Source organism: Orycteropus afer, unplaced genomic scaffold (assembly GCF_000298275.1).
Source record: "Orycteropus afer afer isolate SDZICR_OR568_19922 unplaced genomic scaffold, OryAfe1.0 scaffold00311, whole genome shotgun sequence".
Taxonomy (NCBI): domain Eukaryota; kingdom Metazoa; phylum Chordata; class Mammalia; order Tubulidentata; family Orycteropodidae; genus Orycteropus; species Orycteropus afer.
In genome coordinates this window covers 1897422-1915876 of record NW_006921898.1, presented here as the reverse complement: position 1 = coordinate 1915876, position 18455 = coordinate 1897422, and the positions used below count along the sequence as shown (strand labels likewise).

Here is an 18455-nt window from a genome sequence, read left to right as displayed (position 1 = left end):
TCAAGTATAGCAGGGATTGTGGGGCTGGCGCGGGATTGGGCAGTGTTTCTTTCTGCTGTGCATGGGGTCGCTATGAGTCGGAAATGACTCGATGGCACTTAACAACAACAACAACAACAACAACATGCATGTGAGAGCTGGACAATGAATAAGGAAGACTGAAGAAGAGTTGAGGCTTTTTGAGTTGTAGTGTTGGTAAAGAATGCTGAGGGTGCCATGGACTGCTGAAAGAACTAAAAATCTGTCCTGGAGGAAGTGCAGCTGGAATGCTCCTTGAGAGTAGCAATGGCCACACTTCATCTTATCTACTTTGGTCATGTTGTCAGAAGGAACCACTCCCTGGAGAAGGATATCATGCTTGGTAAAGTGGAGGGTCAATGAAAAAGGGAAAGGCCCTCAACAAGATGGATTGACACAATGGCTGCAACAATGGGCTCAGGTATAGCAAGGATTGTGAGGATGGCACAGGACCGGGCAGTGTTTTGTTCTGTTGTGCATAAGGTCACTAAGAATCAGAGATGACTCGATGGCACCTAACAACAACATTGTTAGGCTGGAAGCTATGAAAGTGAGTTCAATTCCAGGCATGGAGGGTGACTAGGGGCCATAGTCTTGGGGTTTTACCAGTCTGTATCAGACCAGTAAGCCTGATCTTTTTCATGATTTTGAGTTTTGATCCACTTTTTCTCTCACTCTATCCAGGATCTCCTATACTGATCTCTTTCCGAGTGGTTGAAAGTGGTAGTCAGGTAACATCTAATTCTTCTGGTCTCATGGTCATGTAGGCTGAGGTTTGCATGGTCTACTAGTCCCTTGGACTAATTGTTTCCATGTGTCTTTGGTTTTCTTCATTCTTCTTTGCTCTGGACGAGGAGAGACTAATTGTTGTGTCTAGATGGCCACTTGCAAACTTTTAAACCCCAATTGCTACTCACCAAAGTAGTATGTAGAATAGTGTTTTTGTGTAGTATGTTATTAAGGCAGACATTCTTTACTAATTTAGCTAAACCATTGTTTGGTTTAAAGAAGACTTCAGGGGATATTTTTGGTTTAAAGTTTAAAGATTATCTCAGGGCAATAGTTTTGGGAATTCATCCAGTGCTCAGTGGATCTAAGATTCTGGATTCTATGAAAATTTGAAATTTTGTTCTACACCCATCCCCCCTTTTGATCAAGATTCTTCTATAGAATCTTTGATCAAAACCTTCAGTAACGTTAGCCTGGCACTATCCAGTTCTGCCAAATATTAGTTTTGATGATGGGGAACTAGGGCACATGGGGCAAACATCAGGTGACAGGCCTGCAGGTATCATTCCATTTTTATGATGATAGGGAATAATTCTATAACTGCATAGCATTGTCTGGTGGTGATGGAAATTGTTTGCACACAGTCTGTCTCCACTGATCCTCACAAGGATGCTCCGGGAGAGTGTTGTCATCTCATTTTGCAGATGTAGAAGCTGAGGCTCAGGGACTGGCGTGACTTGCCCAGGGTCTCAGGGCAGGTTAGAGGGTAAGCCTAGCCTCAATGGCAGGTCTGTGTGACCACCGCAAAGCAGGTAGGCCTTTAGAAAACACACGACTCCACTCCATGCTACAGCTGGGGAAACCAAGGCCCAGAGAGCAGAAGAAACTTGCCAAGGCTACACTCTTAAGTATACTTTTAAGTTTCTAATACTTTACCTACTTCAAAGAACTTGAGAAGGCTTATGGACAAAAAGACACAAAAAACAAAGCTGTATCAGAGGGGAGGAGAATGATAGAAACCCCACTGGCCAGCATTTGGCTTGAACTTGAGGTTTAGCTTGAGCTACCTGTTGGTCAAAGGGGAAAGGGAACCTGGATGTTTCCAGGGCTCTCCCTATGGAGTATGGTGGGTGTGTCTCACAAGGCTACTGGAGCAGTTGTGCCAGGAATAAAGAAGGGCTTTCTGTTGGGGGCTTAAGGCTCAGACAAGAGGACTTGGTGGAGGGAAAGGAGTCTACTCCACATGGCACCTGGGGCTTAGGGAGGTCTGTGACTAAGCTGGCTGGGGTCCTTGTGTGTGTGGAGGCCTGATGCCCATGGACTTGTCTGTGTTCTAGGGGAACCCTGAAGTGGCCAGATGGGCGGAATCATGTGGGGAATTTCTGCCAGGGCCTGGAACATGGGTAAGGCTGACTGGGGCTGCTGCTGGGGTGTGTGCTGTGGGCAGGAGAGAGGTTAGTCACCAACCTGGTCCCATCCTAAATTCCCAAACCTCAGTGCAAGTAGGAATTTAGAGACTTTCTGGTTCAGCCCCCCCTCATTGCACAAAAGGGGAAACAGAGACCCTGAGTAGGGGATGGGTCTTAGCTCAAGGTCATGGAGGGAGTGGTACAGGAACGGAAGGTGCTCCTTAGGTCATGGGGGCAGGATGGAGGGAGGAGGTGTCCTGAGAGGGACCCAAGGGAAGAAGAGAGGGTCTGAGTGTCTTTGGAACTCTTCCCTTTGAGAAGGCTCCTTGGAGGCAGGGATACTCTGGTAGCATTGGAGAAGGAGGTGTGACAGGGCATATCAGGTCAGGGAAATGACCCCGGTACTGACTTCCCACCCTGCCCTACCAAACTTGGTCAGCTTTGGCATCTGCCTGGTGCCCCAGGCCACTGAGGACAAGTTCGATTGTTACAAGTGCCACTGGAGGGAAGGCAGCATGTGTGGCTACGGCATCTGTGAGTAAGTGACCCTTTGGCCTGAGTAGGGGGGTTCCTGGGATGGGCACGTCTTCTGGGCCAAGTTCTGTGAGGCAGGACTGGCTGTCTTGACTCTCTCCAGGTACAGCACCGATGTGGTGTACAAGGGCTACTTCCAGGCAGGCCTACGGCATGGATTTGGTGTCCTAGAGAGTGCCCTGCAGGCCTCCCATCCCTGCAAGTACACGGGCCACTGGGAGCAGGGCCAGAGGAGTGGCTATGGCATTGAGGAGGACAGAGACAGGTGAGCACCACCCTTAGGACAGAGCGGTCACAGCCTTGCCCTGAGGGTCTGAGGGGCACACCTTGCCTTGGGGGATGCTGGGGCATGCCTGGACTTAGGGTCTAAAAGGATATTTCTTGCCCTGGGCTTTGAGGGGGCATGGCTTGCCCTATGGTCTAGGGAGACAGGGTCGTATCCTGGGGGCCTGAGAGGCAGACAGAACCCTCACAGACCATGTTGTCTCAGATATGTGCCACAGGCTTCCTGAGGTACATGGGCCAACTGTTTGTCCCCCAGAGTCTCTCTTCAGTCTCTCTCTTCCTGTCCACTCCCTCATTCGTGCTGAGGGAGCACTGGCCCTTCCTGAGTACAGGACTCCCCCTGTACTCTGGCCCCTTCTCATGATTCTGAGCCCTAATCAGACCCATCTAAGGATTTCAGCCCTTCCAGGCTCTCCGGGCCATAGGACAAAGCCCAGATCCTTGGTCTGGTGTTCAAGGCCTCACCTACTCCTCTGACCTTATCCCTATAGTGTGGCTGTGCACTCCTCCAGCTTTTCTGGACCACCAAATGTCCCTACATGTGTCTTTCACTCTTATCTCCATGGCTTTGCCCATGCGTATATTGCACTCCCATTCCAATTGTCCTTCGTGCCACTTCCCCCAGGAAGCCTCCCAGGGTGCCCTCCTCCACCTTCTATTCCCCTTGGGAGTCTTGACCATACTTGCCCCACGTCTGAGTTTAGTGGGTTCAAATGTGTCACTGCTCCTTATCTGCCCTGCACCCCACACCCCATGCCAGTAGGCACATGGGAATGATCCAACTCTGGCCACTTTCCCTTCTGCCCCAGGGGTGAGCGCTATATCGGCATGTGGCAGGCTGACCAGCGCCATGGCCTGGGGGTTGTGGTCACCCAAGCAGGCGTCTGCTACCAGGGCTCCTTCCAGGCAGACAAGATGGTGGTGAGTGGGATGCCCTGTGTGTGTCCTGAGCTGTCCCTCTCCTTGTACACGAAACTGGGCTGAAATTCTGAAGTTTTTCTTCTCTGGGGCCCTGAAGCTGAGCTGAGGCCAGTCTGGGGTGGGTGCTGGGGAAGATGAAACCTGAGCAGGAATCTAGCTCTGCCACCCATATACCCTGGCTTTGGCTAAGTCCCTATCCCTCCCAGCCTCGGTTTCCCAATTCCTAATTCAGAATAATAGTAATTATAAAGCCTCAATGAAATACTAAGACTAAATTACGTAGAGATACACTGGCCAAGGTCCAGTGAGTGCTGGTGGTCTCCTGACCACGCCTCCCCCATTGGTCCCCTAGTTTGGACCTGCACACCCACATCAGTGCCTGGGCAGATGTATCTGGAGTCATTGTCTTCCAGTATGTTGCTACCCAAGCTGACCCATTTATAAACCCCTCAGTTCATGGCTGGATTGGGGCTAAGCCTCCCGTGTGATCTCGTGTAGCCCTACAGGTTGATGTCATTGTCCCTAGTATATGGATTACAAATGTGAGGTCCAAAGAACCTGCCCAGTGCCACACAATTTCTGAGCAGCAGAGCTCAGACTCTAGCCCAGTGCCCTGAGCCTGAGAGTTCTAGCCTTCTATCCCAGCCACCCCACCAGGTGCTTGGAGCATAGTGGGGCTCTGGCCTGATGGCTGTATTGTTACTATGGCTTGTTTGTTTATATGCCACTTTCTTTTGGAAAGGATTGAAGGAGGCCTGCAAGGAAAGAGGAAGAAGCAATGAGAATAAACACAGAGTATAGATTCAAAAATGACTCAAATATGAATTGCATCCCATTTCGCTCTGAGCTTCCTGGCAGCCAATGCAGCAAGGGAGCCTAGTCAGTGCCACCATCCCCAGAGTCAGTGACAGGGAAGCAGAAATGGTTCAGGAAAAACCTAGCATTTCCTGAGCCATCAGTGGATGGGAAGGGCCTCTCAAGAGCTCCCTGAGAGAGGTCACTGGGGGTGAGGAACCAGAGCTGAGGGTATAGTTTAGGGGGGCCAGGGATGAACTTCATGGGACTGGTGCCCAGAGGGCCAAGAGCTGACATCCCACCTAGGCACAGTCCTGGGGGGTAGGCCAGGACTCAGGACCCCTCTGCCTGTGAGTCAATGCCTGTCTTCCATTTTCCTGCTGTCCCCTTCCCACCCCTAATCTCCTGGTCTTTCCTAACCCACCACTCCTCTTTCTCCTGTAGGGCCCAGGGGTCCTCCTCTCTGAAGATGACTCCCTCTATGAGGGCACCTTTACCAGGGACCTGAGCCTCGTGGGGAAGGTGAGAGCCACTGAGACCCCACTCTACACTCTGTCAAGCCCTTTGCTGGGGTCTGTGATCACCCCCATTGGACCCAGGCTACAGATGTGGGCAGGGGATGGAGAAGTCAGGGGAGGGCTTCTCTACTCCACCACATCCAAAGGTGTGTGTGTGTGGCAGAGTAAAGTGATGGCTCCTGCTGCAGAGTTGCCATTTGACCCTAGAGCAGACCTAGAGTAGACAGGCGGGCTTGCATGTGCCCAGTGTGCACTGGTGCTCTCCTGGCTTTATTTCCCACACTGGTCCTTTAATTTGGAATACCCATCCACTGGTGCCTGGGCAGGTTTCCCGAAGTCACTGCCTTCTAATATATTCCTACCCAAGCTGATCCAGTAGAAGTCAGCTATGCCCCTTGTGGGGGCTTATGGAAATATGGGGACTGTTTTGGTTTCATAATGTCTGGGGGGCATGACTGATATCTAAGGGGCAGAGACCAGAATGTTATTCATGGGACAGCCTATGAAGCAAGGAATTGTCCCTCCCTCAGTACAAATGATATGCCTGCCTCTGGACTTACCTCCGCCACCACCTAGCCCCACATGGGTGGTCCTTCCACTCTGACCCATGGGCCCCCTCCTCTCACCTTTTCCCTTACTCTCTTCCTCTTCCACCTCAGAGATGAGGCTCTGGGCAGCGGGCCCAGCTGTTGGTGGTGAGGGCTTCTAAGGGGATGGAAGATTTTGAGCCCCTTGGGATAGGGCAAGGAGCTCTGGTGGCATAGTGGATAAGACATTGGCAGCTAACCAGAAGGTCAGTGGTTCAAATCCACCAGCTGCTCCATGGAAGGAAGATGGGGAAGTCTACTTCCACGAAGATTTACAGCCTTGGAAACCTAGTGGGGGTCGCTAGGGGGGAAGCCCATCCATTGGTCCCTAGCATCTATGGATGTGAGGCCAGGCAACCTGTCATGGCTGGATAGAATGGCAGCTGGACAGATACATGGGTGTGCAGATAGACATACTTGCTTCCCTGTCCTGGTGTCTAGGGCAAGGTCACTTTCCCTAATGGCTTCACCCTGGAGGGCTCCTTTGGAAGTGGGGCAGGGAAAGGACTGCAGACACAGGGTGTGCTGGACACATCTGCCCTCCCACCGGACCCAAGAAGTACCTGTAAGAGGTGAGAACCTGGCCCATCTGGCTCCAGCATCCCGGAGCCAGTCTGGGGATGCGTCTATGTATGTCTATGTTTCCACCCCAGTGGAGTCAGGTCTCAGCAGAGACCTCATTAGACTCTGCTCTGAGACTCCTCTTAGCACATTAGTGGGTTCAGAGAGTCCAGGGCACACAGCATCCAATCAGAGACTGAATCCTGGAGTCAAGGGCTGCGTGGAGATAATTCCCATGCCATAGAACTTGAGAAAAATCCTATTTGTTAGACTTTGCTTAGATTCTGCTTTTTTCTAGGAAGAGTACAAGGCAAACTTGCAAAATAAACAAATAAGAATTAAATAGAAAAGAGAAGTGCTACTTGAGCTTAAAAGAGAGATGTAGATAAGCTCAACAACAGTTATAATTGAGCATTAGCTTGGCTCTGAGTTCCCTGTCAGCCAAAGAGAAGAAGGAAACTTGCTAAGTGGCAGCACCATCACTGTCATGGGGGATTGGAGAGGGAGCAGACTTCTTTTCCCATGGAGACACAGTTCTTCCTTGGAGAACTGTGGTTCCAGTGATGACTTGCCATGAGTGTTGAGGAAGACTTGGTATGCACTGAGGGGGGTGTCTATGTGGCTTTCAGATTCTTGTGGGGCTTTGATTTCTCTAGCAAGCAGCCTTTCAGATGTTGATCCATTGTGCTTTTTCCACCCTAAAGACAAGATCTAAGAGTGGATGGCAAACCCTGGGGGGCACACTTAGCCCTGGGTGAGGTGTATAGTTTGTAGGGTAATCTGTGAGTGTGACAGAGGAGGATCAGTACTCTATTGGACTATGTGAGGTCGCCTCACCACACACAGCCAGACCTCTGGGCCTGGTGGCCAGGTAAGTCAAGCTGTGGAAGGAACTGGATGTGGTGGAAGGGTGGAGTAGGGCTTGAGGCTGAGGAATCCAGGCTTTAGGCGCTGGCCACATACCACTGTCTGAACTTAGGGCTCCAGCTCTGCAGGTCTGCCTGCTTTTGTGTGTCCGTCTTTCCAGGGCTCTGTGTGTCCCTATCATTCTTCTCCATCTCTTTGTAGATTCTCTCTGTTACTGTCTGCCTCTCCTTTCTCCTCCTGGAGCCTTTGAGGTCAACCCCATCTACATCCCTCAATCCATTACCCTTCCCTGGCCCAGACTTTGGGCCAGGTCAGTACTGCTGCCCCTCTAAGGCTCTGACTGGGTCCTACCCACTTCAGCTGCATCTCCATCACAGGCAGCTGGGCCTGGGTGCCTTCCCTGTGGAGAGCCGCTGGCAGGGCATCTATGGCCCTTTCCAGGACTTTGTGCAAGCTGGCTGCCCTGGGGACCTGGAGGAGGCCCTGCTGGGCTTCCATGTGCAAAGTTCCAAGGAGCTGCGCAAGTCCCAGGAGTACCTGTGCTGTGAGAGGTGAGGCCTGGTCGTACATGTGCCTCCATGAGGGCTTCCAGAGGGTGTTGGGTTTACTATGGGTCAGAATGGGCCTGGGAGAAAGCATTTCTGGAAGGGGAGGGTCTGGGCCCAGACGTGGGTGAGGAACGTGTGTGTGTATGTGTGGTGCCCAGGACCCACCCTGAAGATGGCATGAATAGTATTGAAGACATCTTGGAGGAGCTACTGCAGCACCGGGAGCCCAAGGCCCTGCAGCAATACCTCAGGAAGGTGAGGGCTCTGGGGTCATGGGGGAGAAGCCCATTCTCACTGTCACCCGGAGGGGAAAGGCCCCTATTTCTTACAGCAGGATGCTGACGGGAGGAGACAGGCCTGTGGACCCCTTCTCCTCAGAGGGCCTCAGTGTTGTCATCAATGAAATGGGGCCAGTCTTGGAGTCCTGTCTGAGCATGCTGTGCTCTTAGCCCCAGTGCTGAGTGTCTCTTCATTCATTGCCTCTACTCTGGCCAGGCCCTGAGCAACTCTCTGCACCCCCTGGGAAAGCTGCTTCAGACACTGATGATGACCTTCCAGGCCACATATGCAGGTGTCGGGGCCAATAAGCACTTGCAGGGATTGGCTCAGGAAGAGGTGAAACAGCATGCCCAGGAGCTCTGGGCTGCCTACAGGTGAGCCTGGTGAAACATGGGGACAACTGCCACCCTGTGACCTTGTGGGGTGGGAGAAAGGATCTCCCCTTTCCAAGTGTCAGTTCTGCCTGGAGCCTCAGGTGGGAGTGGTCTGAAGTGACAAAGAACCAGAGAGTTGGTTGGTCCCTGTGGGGAGGTGATACACAGGATCAGACTGCAGCCTTCACCTAGAGTCCAAGGGAACTCTGTCCCCACTGCTGGCTAAACCCTGGCTGGGACTCATACCCCATCTCAGCCCTGGGCTGAGCTGTGGTTCCATCAACCACATTATAGATAAGAACCCTCGATGCTACAGCTCCTGTCTTGCTGGGATTCCAGGACTTCCATGCTGACACCCTGAAGTTCCAGCCTTCTCACTGCTGTGGTTTGAGAGGCTAGACCCTGCAGTCCCCATGTTCCATGTGCTGAGCAGCCAGGTCCACGTGGCCTTGCCTTTGGTGACTGACAGGTTGCACATCCCAGTTCTGTGGGACGTGACAGCCACTCCATCCCTCTCTTGTTGGTTTCAGGGGTCTGCTGCAGGTTGCCTTACAGCGAAAGGGCCAGGCCCTGGAGAAGGATGAAGATACAGAAACAAGGTGCCTATAGAGACTCTCACGGGATTCTCTCCCCAGGTGCAGCCTGGATTAGTTCCAGGGAGGTCTTGTACCTCAGGGAAAAGGGGTGCTTCTGGGGGCAGCATTGGGGAAGTTCTTGCTATTAGCCAAACATTGTTCATGGACCATTTGTCAGTCAGAACAAACCATGACTCCTGTCCCACGAGTAACTGAGGAGGGGGCACTGTCCCAGAGTGCAGAATGCAGCTGTACTCTGTGTCATCCCAACCTTATCTGTCATGTGCATGAAGTGAGTAGCTCCCCTAGGCACTCTCTTTCTCCCCTGCACACAGATGGGGAAACTGAGGCCTGACAGGGATGCACCTGAGGTCACACAGAGAGATCAGGAGTTAGGCAGCCCATTAAGTCAGCTCCCCAGACCCTGAGACTGAATGCTGAAATTTGCCTTCAGGTTCCGGGCCCAGAGATGCTCTTTGTCTAAGAGGCCTTTCTGTCACTGCTTTGCAGGGGCATACAAGATGGGGTTAGACATTAGGGAGAACTTCCCTCTGGAATCCTAAAAAGCACAGCAAACTAGGGGACAAAACAAGCTTGGAATGGCTACTGAGAGCTTTGCTGCAAATCACCTTTTTATCAGGGCCCTGGACATCAAAATCCTGCCCCACCTGCTGTATTGGTTCTGAAGGTCAAGTGAGAGAATGAGGCAGCCATTCATTGAATGAGTGAATGAATGAATGAGAACAGGCATTGCAGAGGGCTTTCTAGTGAGGCAGGGACACTGTCTGTTGTGGAAGGAGAGGTTCTGTGGGCTCCTTGAGGGATGGCCCCATGAAGTGATCCCCACACCCTACCCTGCTGACTCCAGTGCCCTGTCACGGTCTCTCTCCCTCAGGGACCTGCAGGTGCATGGATTGGTGTTGCCCCTCGTGTTACCAAGCTTCTACCCGGAGCTCTTTACTCTCTATCTGCTTCTTCATGAGAAGGAAGACAGTCTGTACAGCCAAGGCATCACCAACCTGAGCCTATTCCCTGACACCAAGCTGCTGGAGTTCCTGGATGTGCAAAAGTAAGACCCTGTCCCTTCCCCATGTTAGTCAAGCTTGGCTCAACTCAGACTGTCTTCAGCACAAAAGGCGGGTGGAGTGAATTGGTTCACGTACTAGGGGTTATGTATTCAGGTGAGGCTGAATCTAGGTGCTCAAACACATGACAAAGAGAAGCACCTTTCTCTGTTAGTCTTTCTCTGGCTCCCTCTTGTAGTGACAAGTATGGCACTTACCACTCAAGGTTTATGCCATCCCCTCAGAGCTAGCTATCTCCGTCCTCAGCTGCCTCCATAGGGAACTGGCACTTCCTTCCCAACAGCTCCAGCTGAGTCCCTAGAGGAGACTTGAGTCTGCCCTTAAATGTGGCTGTGGCTCGGATTGGCCAGGGCTGCCTCAATATCTACTGCTAGGCTAGGCAAGGTCGCCTGCTCTGGGCTCTTGGACTGAGAATGGGGCTGGGGAGGGCTCCCAAAAGAAAGGGAGGGATAGTCCCATAAAAAGTCAGGTGGGTGTTCACCGTACTCCAGGGCCTCCTTTACTTAGTGCTTCTCTGATGGATGGATGCCAGGAGTGATGCCAGTCTCACACCTCCCACATCACGTCTCCCTTGTACCGAGTGATGGTGCTTTCCACCCACCCTCTCAAACCCTGTTTCCTTTCCCATCTTGGTGAATGTTTCTGCATCTGCCCATTTGCCAGCTGCCAGCAGCCTCCCGGGCTTCTTCCCTCCCCACGCAACCACTGGGTGCTGCCTCCTCCACGCTGGCTTCCTGCTCCCCTCTCCGTGTCCTTGACACACTGCAGCTGCTGCAGTGTTTTTAAGTTGTGATGGCCTGTCTCTGCCTGTGCACCAACCTATGCTGGCTCCCCATTGCCTCTGAAATGGAGTCCAGTCCCCTCAGCTCTCACTCTCTGGCCTGATCACCAGTGACTTTGCAGGGCCCCCCTGACCTGGAGTGCTGCCCCACCCTCTCACATCTCAGGGCCCAGATAGAGGGCTGCTTCCTCCAAGAATCCCTTCGGCCTCCTCATGCCTCAGCTCCAGCATCCCTGCCTACACTCAAGGGTGCCATGGTGGACCCATCTCCTTCCCCTTTCTTGTGTGCAATGCTGCAGGGCGGCAAGTGACGCAGGGCATTTCCCTCTGACCTCGGACCTTGCCCACTTGTCCCAGCAGAGCTTCTTGTCCCACTCTTAATTTCAGGCACCTGTGGCCTCTCAAGGACATCACCCTGACGACCAATCAGGTGAGAGGGTAGGCCTATCACCTGCCCCAGGGAGAGGGAAGCCTGAGCCCTGAGCTGGGCCTCCAACTGGCCAGGGACCCCTGACCTTGAGAGATGGCACAGTGCTTCCAAGGAGCCCCTGCTTTACAGTTGCTGGCCAGAGGCCCCTGAGGAGCTGGGTGGGGACAGAGGTAGGGGAAGAGGCTCCAGGCTTCTGTGTAGTTCTGACTTCCCCATATGGGTCAGGGTGCAGCTGATGGCCCAAAATGACCAGCTCACATGCAGGCTTCACTTTTCCCGGGTGTACAGTGGTGGGCAAGCTGCTTGGTAACCATGCCTCAGTTTTCTCACTGGTAGAAGGGAGGCAATATTACGACTACCTCATTGAGTTGTTCTGAGGGTGATGTGGGCCAGTACCTGAGGCAGTGATTCTCAAAGTGTACAGCATTAGCATCATCTGAGACCCTATTAGAAGAGCAAATTCTTGGGCCTAGCCCAGCCCAGACCCACTGAGCTCAGAGTGGCCAAGGAAACTCGGAGGTTGGCCAAGGAATCTGTTCCAACACGCATTCCAGGAAATTCTGATGTGTTCAAGTTTGACAACCACTGACGTAGGCCCTTGGAACAGGGCAATGCCCAGTGACCATTGGCTGTTAGGATCGTTATCTTCTTTATCCATTTTGATCCTCCCAACCTTCTGGTAGCATAGTGGCTAAGACACTTGACTGCTAACCAGAAGGCTGACGGTTCAAACCCACCAGCCACTCCTCGGAAGGAAGACGGGGCAATCTACTTCCGTAGTGATACTGCCTCGGAAACCCAAGGAGGTGTTGCTATGAGTCGGGTCCGACTCGACGGCACATAACAACAACCACCACCACCTTCTGGAGACCATATACCTCATTTTACACTTGGGTAAACTGAGGGTCATATTGGAGCTATGACTTTCCCTTGATTATCAGGGCCAGGGCTGTGCTGAAGGTATGGCTGGCCTGGCTCTGGCTGGCAGGGCCTGAGCTAAGTGATGAGGAAGGAGTGGATAGCAAGGGGCTCAAGGCCAGTCTGGGACCCAGGAAAGAGGGGTGACAGGGTTAGAGGGGCCACGGCCCCATCCAACCCCACTCCCCTCACCACACAGAGATACTCCCTGGTCAGGGACAAGTGCTTCCTGTCAGCCACTGAGTGCCTGCAGAAGATCATGTGAGTCCATGCCCAGGGGAGGTGGGGATGGAGGTGGCAGTGTTCGGGGCCCCAGGTTGGGACTGAACCCAAGAGCCTTGATCAGAGCCTTGACCCTCTGCAGCACCACAGTGGACCCACGGGAGAAGCTGGAGGTGCTGGAGAAGACATATGGGGAAATTGAGGCAACTGTGTCACGGGTACTGGGCCAGGAGCACAAGCTGCCTATGGATGACCTGCTGCCCCTGCTCATCTATGTGGTGTCACGTGCCCGGTGAGCCCCCTACAGGCTGGGAGCTGGAGTCAGGGAGGTGGGGCTGCAGGAAGGGCTCTTCCTACATTCCCTGTTCCCTTCCAGTATAGGCTTGGGAGTCTGATGGGTGTATGGAGACAGCCATACACGGGACACAAGGGGAAGCTGAGGCCCAGAGAGGGAGGCCTCCAGCTTCTGTGGGGGCTACACCCAGGGTCCAGTCACCCAGGTCAGGGCTCCTTCCCTAGACTCTCACCCTGTTGCTGATGGGCCCTTTTCTCCCTCTCTCCCTCATGCTCTTGGAGGGGGGAGGATGCCCAGAATCCAGCATCTAGGAGCTGAGATTCACCTGATCCGGGACATGATGGACCCCATGCACACAGGAGGCCTGTATGACTTCCTGCTCACGGCCCTGGAGGTGAGGGATGTAGGCAGTGGGCTGAGGCAGAGATGCCATCATGGGAGGAGGCACTTGCATTCACAGACTCATGTGTGTCTCCAGACCCTCATCCTGCCCTGTTGAAAGGGTCTAGGGAGAGGCATTGGCCCTTGGGACCCCAGGGTCCTCAGGCTGCATCCTGAGGCTACACAGTAGAAGAGGGGAGGCCCCACTTCCCTTGCAGACCGTGTGACTGAAGATGAGTTGAAGGCCTGCTTTGTTCAGGCCTGCAGCGTGTGTATGTGTGCACCAGGTATTAGGCCCAGAGCCTTTGTGCCTGACCAGAAGTGGCCAGATCTGCTGGCCCCAGCCTTGTCTCTCTCCCACCAGTCCTGCTATGAGCACATCCAGAAGGAAGACATGAGGCTGCACCGCTTGCCCAGCCGCTGGCACTCCAGGGAACCCTTGTAACTCGGCCTCTCCCAGACAGACTGCAGAGCTGAGAAGGGCCACACTGGACTTCCTGGGGGAGCAAGCATGGCCCAGCCAGACCCTGCACCGCCCAAGGGGCAGAGGACAGGATGGGCCCTTGGAGACGGCTCTAGGAGGAGATGCCCTGACTGTGGGTGAGGAGTGATGGGCATGGCCATGGCCTTGGAGCTAGTGATTTGCTCTTCTCCCTGCCACTCCCTAGGCCACTAGTCCAGTCTCAAGTGACCTCCTTGACCTGCAGCAGCTCCCAGGCTGCAAGTGAGGAGCCCCTGGCTCCTCCTTGCCTCAGCTTTGCTCCCAAGTAAATGATCCTCTCTGGGCCTCAGTATCACCATCTGTTACATGGTGGACTGGGTGGTCTATACTTTTACAGACCTTCTATCCATCTTGTTAAATGCTGGAGTCCCTCTAGAAGTCTGACCTCAGTCTGTTGAGCTGTGACTAAAATTCTCATGTCATTGTTAGCCTTGTTCCCTGTTTCTCTACCCCTGGTCAGAAGGCTCCAAGCTGCTTAATACCACCCTATTGATCGGGTCTGTTCCCCATGATTGATTTCCTGGGAACTTCTCTCCCTCCTGAGCAGCCCTGCGGCCAAGCTGGGCTCCCAGGGCTGTATGGCAAGAAGAGTTCTCTCTACCCTGGTCTGTGGGGTGGCCAGCAGTTGAGGGGATCAGAAGGAAGGTGTCCCTGAACTGCTGTCCACTTATTCATGATGTAAACGGTGGTGCTGGAGCAAGTGTGCATGTGGGGAGGGGAATAAAACCACCTTGCTTGACTTGCTGCCAGCAAGCTCTGAGTGGCACATGAATCACACAACTGTGACCTCTGTACAGCTGTATGAGAAGGACCACCAATGCACATGAGCTCACCTGGGACCTGGACCAAGGAATATCTCTGGGTCATGGTCCTGCTAGGTGAGAGCAAAGGCCTGTGGGAGCTCAGATACTGGGGAGGGGAAGACTTTACTGAAATAGTGGTCCTAGTGTGGAGTTGGGAGCTCTAGTGGTGTAGTGCCTAAAGCATTTGACTGCTAACCAGAAGGCTGGTTGTTCAAACCCCTCAGCCACTCCTCAGAAGGAAGTTTGGGCAATCTACTTCTGTAGTGATACTGCCTCAGAAACCCAAGGAGGGGTTGCTATGTATCAGGTCTGACTCAATGGCAGTGTGTTGTTTTTTGTTAGTGTGGAGTTGAGAGACTCAGGAGCTGGGTCTTGGGGCAGTTTCTTGGGCCTCAGTTTCTCCTCTCTACATTGCAGGGCCTGGACTGTGTGACCTGTAGGGCTCCTTCTGCCCCAATAGGAGATGTGACAATAGACAGTGTGCCTTTGTTCTGAAGTGATTCAGAGGATGGAGTGTGGGGAGAGGATGGGCTTGCAGAGGCTGGGTGCTTCTGTAGAAGGTACCCTTGAGGACAAGCTGGGCCTGCCTGCTGGGCCCACTCCTGCTGTCCACATGCTCTGGACTGCAAGCAGGTCAGGTCACTGGTTCTTTGCTCCAAGTGTCCCTTTCATAAATGAAGTTCTGACCTCAGCCTATGAGGAAGGGCTAAGGGAGGCTTCTAGGAAGTCCAGTCATAGCTGAGCCAAGACCTCAGGCAGTACCCACTTATCAAGCCACAGAGGTGGGGTGAGCCAGCAGGCAGAGAGGCTGAGGTGCCTTCTGGTGCTGCCATCTCCAGAGCAAGGAGGTGGTGAGACTTTCTGGCTGATTCGAACCCCCACGAAGATCCTCAGAAGGAGCTTGAACTGATAAAGAGCAAGGCTATCCAGGACACCATGGGTGTTAACATTTACCCAAGACTATGGCAACTCGCCAGAATGCTGATCCTCTCCAATTGCTATTAGCTAGTTCTTGTCCCTTGACAAACGAGAACAGTCTGTTCCCGGCCTCAGAGGCAGACCTCAGTTGGAGCAATGCCGGAGCCCGCCCCAGAGACTAGACACTACCCCCTCCTTCAGGAACAAGGAACCCTTGCTGCAGGTCAGTTTTACCAGGACCCTTCCCACCCACTATCTTGATGAACTGGAACCTCTGGACAGGGCTGCAGGAGCTCCAGGATTTTAGAAGGATCTCAGGGGATTCCTGTGGCAGCCAGGGCTGTACCAGACCCTGACAACAAAACCCACAGAGCAGAGGTCTTTTGCATTAGACTGTTGAGGAAGTTGACACAGAGGTCAGTGCTTTATCTGTGGAAGGGAAACCTGGAGCCAAATAACAACTGCCAGGCCCTGAGGCTTATGGAGATGGCTTACCTGCAGAAGGGCAAGTGCGCACCCCACTCTTCCCTGATACACAGCCAAAGCAATGGCTTTTTCCAGCTCCTGTAGGAACTTCTTAAGGAGCTCCAGTGATGCAGTGGTTAAAGCATTTGGCTGCTAACCAAAAGGTCAGTGGTTCAAACCTACCAGCTGTTCCATGGGAGAAAGATGAGGCAGTCTGCTTCTGTAAAGATTTATAGCTTTGGAAACCCTAGGGGGCAGTTCTACTCTGTCTTATAGGGTTGCTATTAGTTGATATCGCCTTGATGGCAGTGGGTTTGAGTTTTTGATAGGAACTCCTTTGACTGAAGAGGAAACACCCTCTGGAGGTCTGCAGAGAGAACACACTGAGAATCAGGCAGCCGGGGGCTCCAGCACGTTGGTGGTCTGGCTGACATCAAAAGTAGCCTGACAGAGGCCCACCTCAGGGCCTACTTTACTTTCCGCCTTTCCAGTGCCCATCTCATTCTCCAGGATAGGGTTCTTTTTTCAGTGAAGATCGTGAGGAATTGATGCTCAGCAGAAGGAAGAGAGACCCAGGGAGACGCTACTCATTTTTAGCCTTAAGCTACCTTCTGATGGTGGAAGACAGAGGCCCGGGTTATTAAGGGACCCAAACACCCTCGAATGCCAAGATTTGTGGTTGAGAGAGACAGAAACATCCAAGAGGTTAAAAAGCCTCTCAATGAGCACATGTATCCCAGTCATGTATGCTGACCTCCCTTTATCCCCAGACCATGGCATCTCCCTGTGCAGCCTCTCAACTCCTGTTTTCCCTACACCTACAACTTACTTTCATTCACTCAGCAAACCAATTGACTGCACCCCTTGTTCTCCAACTCTTGTACCTCTGACTCCTGTCCACCAGAAATACTCTCTCCCTATCCCACTAGATCCCAGGCTGAGCCATTCTTATAAACCCAACACATGTAAACCCCTCAGCCCCTAAGGAAGGAGCCTCCTCTGCTCCATAACCCTTTCCCAGGGCGCCCTCTCTGGCCCATCACAGTCTGTTGTGGGGCCCGTTTCTAGTGCACACACTCAGCAAGCCACCCATTGGCAGATGAGTGACTGCTCTCTCTCTATGTCCACTGCTCACCCCATGAGCCTGGACAGGTGTGCATTACACAGCAGGAGAAGAGTGTCGAAGCACAGATTGATAAGAGGCTGGACTCTGAAGGATCCTGAACCAAGGTAAAGGTCAACATTGAAGACTGGCAGGGGCAGCATCTGTGTAAACAGAAGCCCTTCAGATGTGGCCAGGACAGAGAGAGGGCCTGCAGGGAAATTGGAGGCTGGCTAGACTTAGGCTGGGAGCAGAGAGGAAGTTGATAGCAAAACCTCAGAAGTAGGAGAAGAAAAGAATATCCCTCTTCTTATCTCCAGGGCCCAGACTGAACTCACCTGGGTACCAGGGGCTCAGGCCTGGTCCCCACAGTCTAGAGCCTCATCCATACCTGACAGTAATGATGCCACTGCGGTACTGTGTCTCTCTACCCACTGATCACCAGGTGTACAGTGTTGAGCTCCAGGTGTAGGAAATGCCCCCTGGTAGCCAGATTACAGCCGTTGATCCAGTTGTGGTTGATGGAGATGGTATCTTTCTGAAAAGGACAAGGGCCTAAGTGTGACCCCATGAACCCACTGCAGGGACTGCCTCCCTCTCTCTACCAGTGAGCACTCACCAGGGACCCCTGGATGCAAGGCTCTGTTCCTATGCAGGGCACAGTCTGGAACATGATATAAGTGGTCCCAGCCCTCTTTATTTGGGAAGGGCTGGCTCTCTTCTCCCAGAATGGCACCAGCCGACTACCTTGCTTGCTAGTCAGAGAAGAGGAGGCTGGGACGGGATAACAGTGAGTCCATGGCTAACTCAAAGTGGGAGCTGGTGGACCAAGTGAGAGCTGCTGACCAAGCCTTTGAGGGTGCTGAGAACCAGCACATGACCTGGGGTGGCCCCATTACTGCAGTGACAGGTCTATTGATTATGTGACCATTGAAGGAGAGCAGTTCAGCTACTGATGAAAGAGTACCTTGGAGGTCAGAGATGGCGAGTGCACCAGAGCCTCTTTTAGACCCTTTGCCCACTGCTGCCCCAGGGAGTGGGAGTGCTAGGAGACAGTTAGAGGTGACATGGGACTACTGCAGATACCCTTAGCAATGCTGGGTGAGTAAGCAAATGTTTGGTGGGCTCTACATACTTTTTCATTTCATGATAGAGGTTTGCTGGGACATGTCCATTTTATTGGTGTTTTTGCCCCAGGCCTATCTCAAAGTAATTCATCAAGAACTAACAACACCAAGGAAGTTAATTTCAGTGTCCACCAGCCAGCATATAGCCACTCAAGTGGGCATTGTTGTAGGTAGTTACTGTATTCAAACACCAGGGGGTACCTTTGCTGAGTGTCAATGTCCTGTGTTGGGCACAAAACAAAACCAAAAAACCAAACCTCTTGCCATGGTGACCGTATAGCCCAGAGTAGAACTGACCCATAGGGTTTCCAAGGCTCTAAAAGCTCTGGTGACTTGTTCATTGCAAACACCTTTTTTCAACAACACAAACGGAGGCTGTACACGTGGACTTCACCAGATGGAACACACAGGAATCAGATTGACTAC

The 18455-nt window shown here is 52.8% G+C and overlaps 1 protein-coding gene across 1 annotated transcript in view; it reads left to right on the top strand.

Annotated features, from left to right (window-relative positions):
- Nucleotides 1-13557, top strand: part of ALS2CL (ALS2 C-terminal like) — a 24006-nt gene extending 10449 nt beyond the window's left edge. The window contains exons 10-25 of the mRNA XM_007951784.1: nucleotides 2085-2150; nucleotides 2596-2694; nucleotides 2794-2955; nucleotides 3785-3896; nucleotides 5136-5213; nucleotides 6238-6368; nucleotides 7602-7775; nucleotides 7931-8027; nucleotides 8268-8425; nucleotides 8956-9024; nucleotides 9896-10069; nucleotides 11254-11296; nucleotides 12414-12475; nucleotides 12579-12728; nucleotides 13029-13125; nucleotides 13477-13557. Coding sequence (XP_007949975.1) covers nucleotides 2085-2150; nucleotides 2596-2694; nucleotides 2794-2955; nucleotides 3785-3896; nucleotides 5136-5213; nucleotides 6238-6368; nucleotides 7602-7775; nucleotides 7931-8027; nucleotides 8268-8425; nucleotides 8956-9024; nucleotides 9896-10069; nucleotides 11254-11296; nucleotides 12414-12475; nucleotides 12579-12728; nucleotides 13029-13125; nucleotides 13477-13557 — 1753 coding nt within the window. The remainder of the gene's footprint in view (nucleotides 1-2084; nucleotides 2151-2595; nucleotides 2695-2793; nucleotides 2956-3784; nucleotides 3897-5135; nucleotides 5214-6237; nucleotides 6369-7601; nucleotides 7776-7930; nucleotides 8028-8267; nucleotides 8426-8955; nucleotides 9025-9895; nucleotides 10070-11253; nucleotides 11297-12413; nucleotides 12476-12578; nucleotides 12729-13028; nucleotides 13126-13476) is intronic.
- The last annotated feature ends 4898 nt before the right edge of the window (nucleotides 13558-18455 follow it).